This window comes from Stereum hirsutum, assembly GCF_000264905.1.
Source record: "Stereum hirsutum FP-91666 SS1 unplaced genomic scaffold STEHIscaffold_2, whole genome shotgun sequence".
Taxonomy (NCBI): domain Eukaryota; kingdom Fungi; phylum Basidiomycota; class Agaricomycetes; order Russulales; family Stereaceae; genus Stereum; species Stereum hirsutum.
The window spans coordinates 1246158-1259200 of NW_006763132.1; the positions used below are offsets into that span (position 1 = coordinate 1246158).

General features: G+C 49.8%; 6 protein-coding genes across 6 annotated transcripts; 2 read left to right on the forward strand and 4 right to left on the reverse strand.

Annotated features, from left to right (window-relative positions):
• Positions 1-281: 281 nt before the first annotated feature.
• On the reverse strand, positions 282-1542 carry STEHIDRAFT_90855 (Cyanase). The gene is made up of 7 exons (XM_007299683.1): positions 1459-1542; positions 1310-1388; positions 1169-1242; positions 919-1071; positions 807-854; positions 662-753; positions 282-591 (listed from the first exon to the last, which is right to left on the reverse strand). The coding sequence occupies exons 1-7, from the start codon at positions 1474-1476 to the stop codon at positions 561-563; spliced, it is 495 nt and encodes a 164-aa protein (XP_007299745.1). The 5' UTR covers positions 1477-1542; the 3' UTR covers positions 282-560.
• Positions 1543-2096: 554 nt separating this feature from the next.
• On the reverse strand, positions 2097-3023 carry STEHIDRAFT_72625 (ACN9-domain-containing protein). The gene is made up of 5 exons (XM_007299375.1): positions 2899-3023; positions 2763-2842; positions 2528-2673; positions 2235-2430; positions 2097-2178 (listed from the first exon to the last, which is right to left on the reverse strand). Exons 1-4 carry the CDS (start codon positions 2997-2999, stop codon positions 2308-2310), a joined length of 450 nt encoding a protein of 149 aa, XP_007299437.1. The 5' UTR covers positions 3000-3023; the 3' UTR covers positions 2097-2178; positions 2235-2307.
• Positions 3024-3151: 128 nt separating this feature from the next.
• STEHIDRAFT_72628 (aldo-keto reductase) lies at positions 3152-4801 on the forward strand. The gene is made up of 10 exons (XM_007299376.1): positions 3152-3279; positions 3339-3375; positions 3431-3486; positions 3548-3565; positions 3630-3835; positions 3897-4059; positions 4110-4181; positions 4236-4349; positions 4410-4524; positions 4577-4801. The coding sequence occupies exons 1-10, from the start codon at positions 3247-3249 to the stop codon at positions 4612-4614; spliced, it is 852 nt and encodes a 283-aa protein (XP_007299438.1). The 5' UTR covers positions 3152-3246; the 3' UTR covers positions 4615-4801.
• An 891-nt stretch (positions 4802-5692) lies between these two features.
• STEHIDRAFT_127979 (uncharacterized protein) lies at positions 5693-6400 on the reverse strand (the record flags this gene model as incomplete). Its single annotated transcript, XM_007299734.1, has 2 exons — positions 5693-5979; positions 6043-6400. The coding sequence occupies 2 exons, from the start codon at positions 6398-6400 to the stop codon at positions 5693-5695; spliced, it is 645 nt and encodes a 214-aa protein (XP_007299796.1).
• Positions 6401-6632: 232 nt separating this feature from the next.
• STEHIDRAFT_90864 (Arv1-domain-containing protein) lies at positions 6633-8108 on the forward strand (the record flags this gene model as incomplete). The annotated part of the gene is made up of 8 exons (XM_007299688.1): positions 6633-6719; positions 6786-7019; positions 7082-7136; positions 7201-7221; positions 7272-7367; positions 7421-7562; positions 7631-7890; positions 7963-8108. The coding sequence occupies 8 exons, from the start codon at positions 6633-6635 to the stop codon at positions 8106-8108; spliced, it is 1041 nt and encodes a 346-aa protein (XP_007299750.1).
• Positions 8109-10181: 2073 nt separating this feature from the next.
• On the reverse strand, positions 10182-11767 carry STEHIDRAFT_136864 (uncharacterized protein; the record flags this gene model as incomplete). The annotated part of the gene is made up of 7 exons (XM_007299735.1): positions 10182-10346; positions 10430-10864; positions 10919-11118; positions 11175-11333; positions 11393-11423; positions 11478-11579; positions 11655-11767. The coding sequence occupies 6 exons, from the start codon at positions 11765-11767 to the stop codon at positions 10474-10476; spliced, it is 996 nt and encodes a 331-aa protein (XP_007299797.1). The 3' UTR covers positions 10182-10346; positions 10430-10473.
• Positions 11768-13043: the final 1276 nt, after the last annotated feature.

Below are 13043 nucleotides of genomic sequence, written 5' to 3' on the forward strand. Positions count from 1 at the left end.
GCGGTACGCGAGCGACAGCCATTTTCCGTCTATGCAAAAGGTTTCTATGAGTGATTACAGGTTATTGTATTCGCTCCTTTCAAATAGAATACGCACCGATTATTGGGATGCGGTAGGGAGGGAAGACAAAGGGAAGATCCGCGAATTCGAACTTGTGTGGACGTGAAACGGCGCTTACTCATCAAAGCATGTGATAAGTCTAAATGTAGGACGTGTGGCGGTGGCCGAATGGCCAGCGCCGCCCTCGCTGATAAGTTATTCGCCAGGACGTGAATGCAGCTGGAATCGCATCATATCTTTGCTTAAGACCACATGAACTACCGACAGAATTGTTCCAGATGTGTGCGCCACCTCCATCCAGCATCCTCGATTATATCCATCCTATCCTTCGACCATAACTACCTCCATCTTGGTTGGTGTGAACCAGGTCTATGCACGGTTATTGCGCGGAGTAGAGACAGGAATAAAATCCCATTGCATTCCATCTGCGACTACTTATACAATTTCCGGAGGAAAGATATACAATTTCTGGAGGAAAGATCGATTGTACATACGAAGTTTTACCACTTGAGATAAGGCAAGAACTTCCCACTGTGAAGCGAATGAGGCCATTAGCCCGTTGGCGAACATGATCAGATAAGTAGGACCGTAATGGACTTACTCGAAAGTGACGACGACGCGATCACCCTTAGGGTCCGGCTTCCTCTCGACATGGACTTTACAATCGATGAGCGACATGATCCCGTCGCCAAACTAGCAGAGAACATAAGGCAAGAGTCTAAGAATAGTGAATTGACTTCGCCCACCTTCTCATGAATAATGGCTTTGAGAGCCTGGCCGTAAACGAGAATGCCCTGTTGAATGAAGAAGTCAGAGGGCGAAACCATATCACCCCTTTCGTGTGGCGTGATTGCATACCTCGAAGAGACGATAAATCACAGGGTCCGTTGGTGGGACAGGCCCCAACCCACGCTGTGGGAACCAGTGTGCCCCAATCTCCGCATCAACGTTCGTGTGTGGGATTTCAAGGATTTCAGCAAGAGCCTTGAGATCCTCAGGCGAGCCCTTAGCCTACGTATTCAGAGTGATTCAATACCTCCGAAGTGACTATTCATGTCTTGGGTGGCATGTGGAGAGATCGAAGGGAAGGGATGAAGGAAGACAGTACCTGGCCGTAGAACAGAGCTGCAGTCCACACCTCGTCGCGCCCAATAGCCTTCGAGATCTCTTCGAAAGTCAAATCTACTCATCTCCGTGGTCAGCGCTGCAGCATGCAACATGAACAGAAGGCATAGGTGAGCGGGTATACCTTTCTTAGCTTTAGCCTCAAAGAGCTGGACAATGATTGGTGGGAGTTTCTCGAAGGGCGCCGTGTTGGCAGATACGGTCTAAGCATAGCCAGCACGCAGGCAGACGCCGTAAGCATAAGATTCGGCTTCACTAATGGAAGAATCCTACCGCACTAGAGGAAGACATCTTCCTTACGCCGGAGAAGGGGATCACGAGCGGGGCGGCGAAGGTTGGGCGAAGGAAAGCAGGGTTATGTGAGACTGAACGTCCGACCAAGCTTTTATAGGGGGCTAGTGGAACCGCTCGACAGGAAGTCACACGGAGAGCAGAGAATACCATAGTTAGTCACGATGATGTTTTCGTGAATTGCAGATGTGGTCGGGTGGGGACTGTCGGTCAGCGGTATGAGCGGAATGTACTTCCGCGAAGGAAAGCACATGACGTCACGCGTCACCGCCGAGCTTCGAAGCCCTGTCGGGCGAGGCAAGCAGAGTGATTGGTCGCGTATAATAAAACCTCAAAAGAGATCCCTCAGGAAACCCATGACGCTGCACGGTACTTGCTCAGTAGATGAGACGGTCGAAGATCCCAAGGACGTCAAGACTTGTCTCCTCGACTCCCGATGCACGAGATTCGCCGAAAGGCGGCCTCAGAGAGGATGTTTGTAGGCGACAAAGATCGGAAAGTTGAAGAAGTTCGATATGAAGTTTCCGGCAGATCTTGGTAGGCGGATGCGCATTACCTTTGGGCCATGGGGATATAGTGCAATGCAAGTAATAGTCGAAAGGCGAGAGTCGCCGACAAAGCGCGCTACTATGACCAGGAGGGGCGCTTCTGCTTCACCCGAACGAAGGCTTACATTCGCAAAAAAAGGGTTTGGGATACAAGCTTGGGAGAACGACAATCAGCTTCGGAAGACGTAGGAGAATCACTGCAAAACATACCTACTTGACCCTTGCATCAATGTAGAACCTATCTGAATCTACCTCCCTAACTCGAACCCGCTCGCCACACGTATCATGATTTACTCCCGTCCTCCTTGCGGGCGGCGGCATCCTGGGCCAGCTGTTCCACAGGCTTCCAGACATCCTTTGTCGCATGCATGAGTTCGTATAGCTGACCTAGTTGCTCCTTCGACAACTGTCCACCGCCACCCCACCCCGCCGCCATGTCATATCGCCCAAATACACTTGAGTTCCAGTCCCCATGTATCACAAATATGATGGACGAAACAGACCTTTTCAAATACTGTTGGGTCCAACCTCCTTCCTGTGAACTTCTCCGCCTCCAGAGGTGCCGGCAGTTCATCAAGGTATCTCTTCCATTGCGACAAGAAACCAATGATATAGACTGGGTTATCGACTTCTTTATGTCTTCTGAATTCTGTCCTCTCATGTCGCGTGGAGAGTCGTCGGTGAAAGCAACGTATGTAGGGGGAACGCAGAGACGAACGAAGTCGTGCGCTCACTCACCTGCTTTGATGTAGTCGTCCCCCAGGGACCTCATCTCAACTGGGAGAAAGCGGTGAGCTCTGAGCAATCTTCGGTATAGTCTAGTGGAATCATCAGGAGAGCCAGGTGCTGGAAAGAACATAAGAGCATGGCGCACGGAAGTGGTGGGAGGAGTGTTGCGCTCGTTTCTTGCAAGTTGAGAGGTCTTGTTGTTATGGACTGAGCAAGGCGGACAAGTGTCGGACGTAAAGAAGCCATGAGAATAGAGCGTATCGAGAGAGCGATGAAGACTGAGTCCACTAGTAAAGGTGAGCGTGCGGGTCGAACGTTGAACAAGGCGCCACAACGGGCCACCCCCAAACTATGGAGGTGCCACATTACGAGTGCAATGTCGTCGCTCTTCCGTCTTTCCACCACCGCCCGGCCGCTCTTTCAAGCATCCAGAAGTTTTCGTCCGACCACTATCCCCCCTACGTTGTCTATACAGCGACGACACTCAAATATAATGGCATCTCTAACTCTGCAGTCCACAATTAAAGTATGCTCAATTCGGCGCTTCGCGATAGGGGTTCTTTAACTGATCCTGCTCTCTCCTAGCTGAGCGATGGCAATCAAATCCCTCTTCTTGGATTTGGTGCGTGCAAATATAGGAAGAGTACTTCGGTGCCAATGTTGATACTTATAAGCAGGTACCTACGAGCTGGATGGAAAGGACGCGTATAAGGCCGTTACATGGGCACTCGAGGTGCGTATCATTAGTCTGGAATCTCCGATTTATTGTCTGAACACCTCCCCGATTTCAACAGACGGGGTACCGTCACATTGTCCGAAACAATCCATCCCAATCTTACTTTGGTTCCCTCCGCCGATGACGTCTGTATTCTTTAGGATTCTGCGACATGGTACGAGAACGAGGCCGAAGTAGGGAAAGCCATCCGTGACTTCTGCACCAAGACTTCAACGCCACGTTCCGAAATATTCTACACCACCAAGCTCATGCACAATAGGGGTTATGATGCCACCCTCAAGGCGATACAGTACTCGCTCGACCAGGCAAAACTCGACTATATAGACCTATATCTCATCCATGGGCCGTGAGTTTGAGCGTTCTGATCTCCTCCGTATAACGTGCGGATTCTGAAGTTGCCGATGTAGATGGGGAGGACGGGAGATGAGAAAGGAATGCTGGAGGGCTTGCGTGCAAGCAAAGAAGGAGGGAAAAGTCAAGAGTATCGGGATCAGTACATTTGGCGTGCTCCACATGAAGCAGTTGATTGAGGAAGATACGAAGGGGCTTGAGGTTCCGGCAGTACATCAGGTGCGACACATATGCAGAGAAAATACAGGGGGAGCTAAACATGCCTCAAGATTGACCTACATCCGTTCATGACTCGAACGGAGATCGTGGAGTATAGTAAACAGCATGGAATGGTTCTCGAGGTGAGTACATCTTTCAGTATAACAATGCGCTTTTCTCTCATCTTCTTTGTACAGGCTTGGGGGTCTTTGGCCAGAGGAATGCGCATGAAGCATCCGTCCATCGTCAATCTGGCGAAGAAATATAATAAAGCACCGGCTCACATATTCTTGCGCTATTCCATCCAGAAGGTAAGCTCATTACACCGGTCCGTCTTTCAAAAGAATCCCCCCTCACGTTTCTCGTCGTAGGGATATGTGCCACTCGTCAAGTCCAGTTCGAAAGAGCGCATCATTTCGAATACCGAGATATTTGATTTCGAACTGACGGACGAGGAGGTTGCCCATCTGGACACCCTGAACGAAAGTACGCATGGTTCTCTTTGAACCACGCTCTGTCATACTAAAATCCCTTTTAGACTTGGTAACAGATTGGGACCCTACAGACTGCCCTTGAGCATGAGCATTTGCATCGATTCACTTGGTCCGGTCGAAACGGAGAGGGTTTAGCGGGAAAGGGACGTGAACAGTTCATTGTCCGTCAAATAGGGAGGCAGAATATCAGGATTATGTTGTAGAAGTAGTAGACATTGGGTCTGTAAGGGCACGAAGTAGTGCAGTGAAGGTTCTTCAGTGAAAGTCCCCACTAATCCCATCGCCGGATGAGTGTCCGTGCTAGGGTCTCAACCCGTCCTAGTATACTAGGATACAAGATGCATTGCATCCCCGCACGCGCAAATCGAGAAGAAGGAACAAACCAGCGAATGCCACTCACCGTTCTTGATAGCAGTCTTTTTTCATGCGATCACTTGCGGTGTCATGGTTGACATTACATCGGAAAAATGGACTAGACATTTGCGTCTAGGAGGATGCATATTATGTGAGAATGGCAATGATCTGTGAGCGTCTGACCGCCAAAGCGTAGAACGGAATGGCATCGATGAGCATGCAATAAAGACGTGACAATCTCGACTCACGCATAGGGTAAACCGCGTGACCATACATCATGGACAAGCTCGGGTTGCGAAAGCTGAATGAGATGAATGCTTGTGTCTGTGATGCGATGATACCACAGGAGAAGAATATGAAAGCACGGCGGAGGCGGGAGAACATCAATTTACGAATTGGGGAAAGGAAGATAGATCACTGTCGAGGTACAATCAGCCGATGGCATTATTGTACAGCATGGACAAGGTGAGAGAAAGCTTTACGAGAGGACTATGAGCGTGAGGTGCAATAGGCATAGTCAATAGGTTCCGAAGCCTATGACAAGATTTGAGGTGGAGACCAGACCACGACGAACTTGTCCCGCAAATATGTAGCAAGTACGGGGAACTTCACTCATAGCGAAGCTCTCGCGCGTGATGACGACTAGGATGAAACGCCGCATAGCGCAAATAGAGCAAACCTAGAGAGAAAATATTGGTGGGATAAATAGCGGGAATCAAAGAGCCAAAGGAAGTGATATCGCAGGGGAGTTTGAAGAAACTCACCTGAACCCAGACTCGAACCCAACACATCGAAGCAGTGTCGAGCTATGCATCATCGTCAAAGGAAAGGAGGGCCTTGCGTTCTAATTTCGCCTTCTTCTTCTGTTTTTTCTCCGGGCGAGACTGGTCACCGTCTCGCAAGTCCTCGCTCTGCAATACAGCCACTTTTCGCTTGCCTTTCTTCGCATCTGATCCGGACGAGTTAAACGAAAGGCTATTCTTCTGCTTTTCCAGTTGAGTCTGTGCCCGACCCGGTTCTTTTGGCACGCCATCCTTTGTTTCTGGCTTTGCGTCCGTCTCTTTACTATCAACGAGCGGAGGAAGGCCTTTTGCTGTCAAAGGAGAGGAGCATTCAGTATGATAGTATACAAAACTCAGATGAAGACAACGCTCGCCTTTTCGCCTCTCATTCTCGGCTTCCCTCTCTGTCAGATGCTTCCCTGCCTTCAAGACAACTACCTGCGGTGCCTCATCCCCGTCATCTTCATCCGCACTTCCTGGATCGTCCGCCGGACGTTCAGGTAATGCTGGCCGTGAGTCAGCTGGACGCTTGGGTATAGGTGGCCGACCCGATCCACGCGCAAAGTCCTCAAACTCGTCGTCCTCGTATTGTGGCTCGTCCTCGTCTTCGGGCGCGGAGACGCCAGCCATTTTGTTCTGCAGTCTGAGAAGAAAGGCGGGTGTGTTTTGCGAGTATGATAGGCGAGACGAAAGCTGAGCCTTAGTGGGTTCTTTAGGAGCTTTGGGAGGCATGGCAAATATTATGACAGTGGGTGATGGTGATGGTTCAAAGACACAAATCGTGTTGACTTGTGGCGTAATCTGAACAGTGAGGCGTGGTACCGCGGTGTGTGGCGCTTCCTGGCGCCTGCGTCAGCAACCAATATATAGCCTGTTATCTACCTAATTTCTCGACCCCTTTGCCTTGTTACTCCTGCAACGTGATTTAGGCAATACTGATAGAGGGACTTAGCTTTGCTCACGCATGCCCATTTGCATACATTGCACGGCGCCTGTGCCCTATCTCTACACAGTATATCAATCTGCCCACAATGTCCGACTCGAGCAATGTGTCCGTTTTTCTCTCATTGTAATATATGCAACTTATCGCTCTCGCAATTCACACTTGAACCCACAGCCGACTTGTCTTCAATTTGCCGATCTATATGTTGAGCACGACGCATTGATCCTCGTTCTTGACCTCATTTTGCTCAAGAGAGGCGTTTACCGCCATCTACTATTCAATCGTGGAGCCCCGCCACGGAAAGCTGGTGCTGCACCAATGCATAATGCAAGCCACGAAACCATTGACGGGGCCAAAGGTAATGCCGTGAATGTACAGTTCGAGAAAGACGAATGGGAGCGCGAGAAGGTGGATCTGGTTTGCTCTTTCCTCAAGGTATATTTCGCTGATTTTTCTTACCCTCTACGTAGATGCGGCGCTCGTTGATTGCACGGCTCGGTTGTGCGCTGGTCACGGTAGACGCATGTGGGTGATTTCTGTTGTGGGCATTACCTTCTCGAAACGTGTTTGACAAAGGCTCTTGCTCTAGTCATCAGGTGGTCACGACTACGTATGTTATCGTGGCGAGTGTATAAACACAATATTGACGATACGGACCAGATCCTGCTGCCGCAATCTTTCCGGCTACCAGGGAAAGCCCTTGGACCCAAGAGGCTACCATAGCATTCAGCCCCGTCTGGCTAGGTTGTTTCATCGGTGAGGTTTCATTTCGATCTAGCTGAAAATGCGTGTAGCTGATTTGTATTTAGAAACCATTGCCTTTCATGCTGGCATCACTCTATCGTCTTTCCTCGTCCTTGAGGGTCTCAAACGGTGTTCAAGTTGGTCCAAAAGATCGTCATCGAAGCCGCCACACGAGTCAACGACATCTTCCGTTCGCGAACAGCTCAGGTCCGTCACTCATCGCTCACGCACCACACCACTTCCTCACATGCATCGCTCTTCTTCAATATTCATAGATACTCACACATCCCGATTTGCCTACTCTACTCGTCCCTAACCAAGTTTTTTCTGCTCTTCCTTCTGTCCATCTGGGGAACCGCTTCGCCGACAGCCTCTGCTGACCTCGTCGTGTCCACACCACGATACAAGCATACCATCACGTTTGATAGTCCTACGCTCCAATTAGCTTGGGGAGTGCTCGATGACGACAAGCTGGATAGGGAGTGGGTTGTCAGGAACGTGCTGGGAGGAATGGCCGCGGGATTCGGTCTGAGAGGTTTGTTCTTGATGTTTTTTGACGTCTCCATTTCCTGTACTGTACTTTTTCTTACTGATGACGTGCAAACAGTGGTATTGGATTGCCATCCGTTCTTTACAACTCTGATCGTTCTCGTGGGTTGGGTATGTAAGACGGTCGTCGCTAATATAGCGAATAGTTGGATTGGAAAGGATAAGATGGTCGGGGAGGCTTGGTTGGCATACAGCATACCGTAAGTCTTTATGTGTCTCTCCTTACCATATGCCTCCCTTGTGCGTGAAATCCCCCAATAGGATATACCTCGTCATGCACGCAAATGCGACTTCAACCAGACTGCTGACCAAGTTTGCTACGCGTGGGGGAGAGTGACGACTGGCGCGAGTACTCTGCGTAGCAGACTTCAACGCCATCATAAGTATTATTGCAATTGTGGTATCAAGGCTCGCAAAGTGATTCTACTACCCGCAGCTAGGCGGTCGGGCGCACTCATATAGCCAAAATTGAGCCAAAAGGCACGACCTTACAGCGTGCGAAAATCTCGTTCGTCAACTATGACGAAGTGGAACTCCTCGGTGACTTAACATCCTGTCGTCCTTTCACTGTCTGTACTCTCTCTTTTGCTACTGCCCTACCCCATTATAAGCTCCAGACAACACAGAGCATCCGCTTACAATTTCACATGCCGTGCCTCGTCGCATTACTATCACTTCGACGGACTCAAAATTCCACTAGAAAGCGTGTTCTGCCCGAAACTCGACAATCCCCATCATCAGGACCAAGACATACGCGTCTCTCTTCCCTCTCATACCGGAACATACGCCCGTACCATATGCCGTGCAAGTCATGGGTCAATAAACCCTACTGCATATGTGAAATGCTTTCCTGTGATAGTGCGAGTTCTGCCGTAGTTATAGCTCTACGAAGGGGATGGGCCAGAGATCGTATCTGTTGTGAGTAACCTTCAAGTTGCCTTGTCGTTTAGTATGCTGAGATATGACTGCGCACAAAGAGCTTGCTAGTTGTTCTGCGCAGCTAGGGACTGTTGCGCAATGATTCTGGCTCAGGTACGCCCTTTGAAACCACGTCCTTCACTCGCAAAACAGCGTGTATTTTCTGGTCGGAGACGGTGTGTGGTATGATGATCGTGGCAACATTCAGCTGTTTCCTATAATGTGGTGAGTGAATATACCTAACGCGTGTGACTGTGCAAGAGGTAGGAGTCGATCCCCATCTAGAGCGATTCTGGACTGTAGCCTGCTATGGTCGGTGTACTTCAACCTTAAGCGGAATATGGCGTACAATAAACTTCCAAGTTCCCAATATGTAGCCTCCCGTTCAACCTTCCTATCGCATGTCACAGCTGTTTCGGTCTTCAAGAGCGGCAGACCAAACTCGTCGGTGTTCTTGGTGCCCTCGTCAGTAATACCGCTTGTTGATTTTCTACCTCCAGGCAGAGGCAGAAAGCATGCTTCTGCGCGGTGATGTCTGTGGCCTGCAGTAGTATCCCTGCCTACTAGATTTATACTCAGGGTAAAGGCGTTGCTAACTCATTTTCTGGCACGTCGCAGATACGCATCAAGACTGGTTTCCAGTATACCTGGAAGAGTAAATCGCCTTCGAACTCCATCCCCCGTTACATTCTATCAATGGATACAAAGCGTTTTTTTCGGACCCATTGGAGGACGTTGTGCTCGATTTCTCCACAACTTGGAGACCATATTGTCCTAGACTCCTATCATCAACCTGATTTGCCAAGTCGCCACGCTCACTATCCTTGGACTCCCTTTGATCTCCGATGCCAATGTCACCTTCATTTATGTGGATTCCGAGAATCACACTTGAATAATACGCTCTTTCCATGCTGGAGCCATGCAATACTGATAGGTCAAATATTGCCAAGGTGAAGCTCGTCAACGTCTGCCGTTTGCTTGTGTATCGACTCTCCACGATACGCTACTGTACCAAGCCCGAACAATCAATCCAGGCAACATGACGAAATGAAGTATGCCCCGTTTTCGAATGGTGGTCTTCTGATAAGTCACCACCGTAATCCCATGTGTTGGTTCCAAAATCCCCTTCGAACTAGCATATGCTCCAATGCTGGCCGTAACGATTGTTTGCTATACGTTCTATCCAACCATAGAGCGAGATTGGTCTAATGACTTCCTTCACATAGGTGATTGGAGCCCATCCATGCGCATCAATCGTAACACCCTCAAGGTCTTGCTAATAGTAACCAAGTGCCTGTCGTGCGCCATACCTTTCGGTAACTCTTGCCACTTGGCCGCCCTCACACGTAGCTGTTGACTCGAGGATGCAGAAGTTTGACTTCTTGAGCGCCAGTCTGGCCAGAACCGAGCCATCTCACAAGTAGAAGTCGAGATGTGCAGTGGAGGATACAAGGTGAGTGTATTTAGACGCTGAAGTACAATTGGCTTTATCAGATTCGTGTATGAATCTCATTGGTGAAAAAGCTGCACCCAGAAAAGGAACGAAGATCAAGAGGTCAACGCTGTAGTCCAAGTCGGCAAAGCAACAGCATACGATAGTCACTCACAAAACTCGACGAGATAAGGCGACAAAAGGACAGGGTCATGAAAATCAACGGCTCTGTGTGGAGGAGTACGTTGATCCAGCAGATGCATCTTTGTCCCACGGCTCACTTGCCCTGCTTGCGAGACGGTAGTTGAAAGGGGCAGAGCTCAGGTCGTGCTCTTCGGCCTCGCCATGGAAGATTGATGTACTTGGTGAGCCTATTTCTCCGATCGTGGTGGTGGTAGGAGGCGACGTAGGAGACGATGGAAAAGACATTGTGAACGTTGCGGGAGACTGGAGCGGAATATCGCCTTCTGGTACGGCGACAGCCCAACGATGCATGAAGGTCTGATGCTGTGTTGGCGAAGATCTCAAGACTTCGTTACTGGACATTTCTCTGCGAGACGCACTCGTGGAGGAGTTGCCTTGATCGGCTTCAAGCTCCTCCGTATCGACTCTGCGTTGCGAACGTCAGCGGCGAATTTAGTATTACATACACGTGCGAACGCACATATGTTGTGTACCATCTGCGGCTGTATGGACTGATGGTGGGTGGCGGAAGTCGCTGGTGCGCACCATCGCAGGTGTAATCGGGACTGCCCCAATGTCGGCTCTGGTGGCAGGTCGCGGTAGCCGGTTTCGGGTCAGATCGTCCTCTGAGAAGTAAGCGACGAGATGATAATCAACGCCCTCGAGTTGGAGACTGATAGTCTAGACCCGCCCCGACGTCAGCGTATGCCCCCATGATGATTATCCACTTGACTAACTTTTTTATACAGGCCGTTTGGCTTCAGAATTCCCAATCCTCCTTCAGAACGACTCCTGTCCCGGACTAGTCTGTCGGACGCTGTACTAGAGGCGATGCGTGGCATCTGCGTTTGCCCTTGACCTCTGTGGGACTCAGCAGGCATAGCCTCACGGTAAACCTGGCAAAGAGATACTTTCCGTCGATGCTACTTATCTTGGAGCGCAACCACTGACGTACCAGAAAGTTGCCCAAGACTCTTGATGGTGACCTATGGAGCTGCGCTTGAGGGCGGTAGGAGAGCACTCTCATGATCATGGCGTACCAGAGTAACCCATCTGTCCATCGTCTCACGCCGCTCTCCTCAATACCATAGCAGAATACGGCTCCAGACTTGACCAAGGTCCTTCTTTCAGATTCATTAAGCCTTCGAAGAACACGCGGTAGCGTGCCGTTTCTAGCGGACGATTAGACTGACACGAGTGCGCTGTGTGATGCTCACAACCTTGCCGCTGCTACTATGCGCAATGCGTCTACTGTGGTCTCAACGAATCCGACAAAGGGATGGACCTCTTGTTCTTGATGGCTTGCGGGGGAGGAAGAGGGTGCGTGCATGGGAAGCTGTGGTGATCAGTGCGATAGCGGTGAGTGCTCAGTTTTTATAACCTGGCCAACTATAAGGTTCGCGTGCGTACATTTCACTTTTGGGCTACATCTGAAACTCTCATAGCGAATAGTTCTAGAAAATCGAATCGCTTTATTCCTATCACTTCTGCATCAACTCCTTCTGACTGCTCGTCTGGGTCGAGGGAGGTACATAAGGATCCTCCCGAGAAAGCACTCGCGCCCAGAGCTGGAGTAATACAAATTTCTATATTTTTCGCTCAATTATTCGTTATGAGAGTTTCAGTGGCACAGTTTTTATGTTGACTTCGTAGGCAACGATGAACTCATCGAATTCTATGTGACTTATACTATCATTTGTTCTCTGGCTCCTTGCACAGGTACCATAACTTACCATCACCTCATCGGACCTCGCATTTATCGATGCACTACGGGCTAAAGTGTTGATCTGTATGGTTCTCTTTCCCTTCTCGCTATCGAACAACTAGAGGCTGTGAGCTATCCGAAAAAGTTACAGAACTTCAGCAGGGATACAGAACGGAGGCAGGAGATCGTTTCCAAAGGTGAGTAATGGCTGTTTCCGTTCGGAAATTACAAACTATGACCGCAAGTGGACCCCTTGCCTTATACGATGGGTCTTATTAGGGCATATATGTAAGGATGCACCGTGACATTCATCCCTCCGCCAATGAAAGAGCGAGCTCTGGCAGGGCTCCAACGTTGTAAACCATTGCATGTATGCCCTAAATTGGCGCTCTATACTCTCTTAAGATACGAAGCTGTCGGCTACGGAGAGCTTTCCTGATGTCCGCCCTTCTCTTATAGAATCGTTTGCTGGTTACGGAATGTATTACCTGCCATCACGGCTGTTCAAGTTCGAACCTTGGTGCTGCGCCTCCGCCCGCCAGTGTCAGCAGCCGAAGCGGTCCAGTTCTCCCCATCTGCGGGAAATCTCATCATCATGGTGAATGAATGACCAAAGAATTTCTGCTTTATGAAAGGTGCGCGTCTAATCGCAGCCGAGTGTGGTCGCAGCTCCCCTTCCGAAGTTTGTTTACTCTTGGAGCAGGACAAACAGTAACTGAGTCGTGATGACACTGGCAGTAACCTCAGCGAGACTTGCCGCATGGGCGCTCGTTGCCCTCCAAGCGTTCAATTCCGTGCAACTGCTTGTGAGGGCATCGTCTGTCTTTCCCTAAAACTAAACAAAGGTCCTGAAGGCAGAGGGAAAGAAAAGCGACCACGAAATCCTTACTAACGGCTGGAG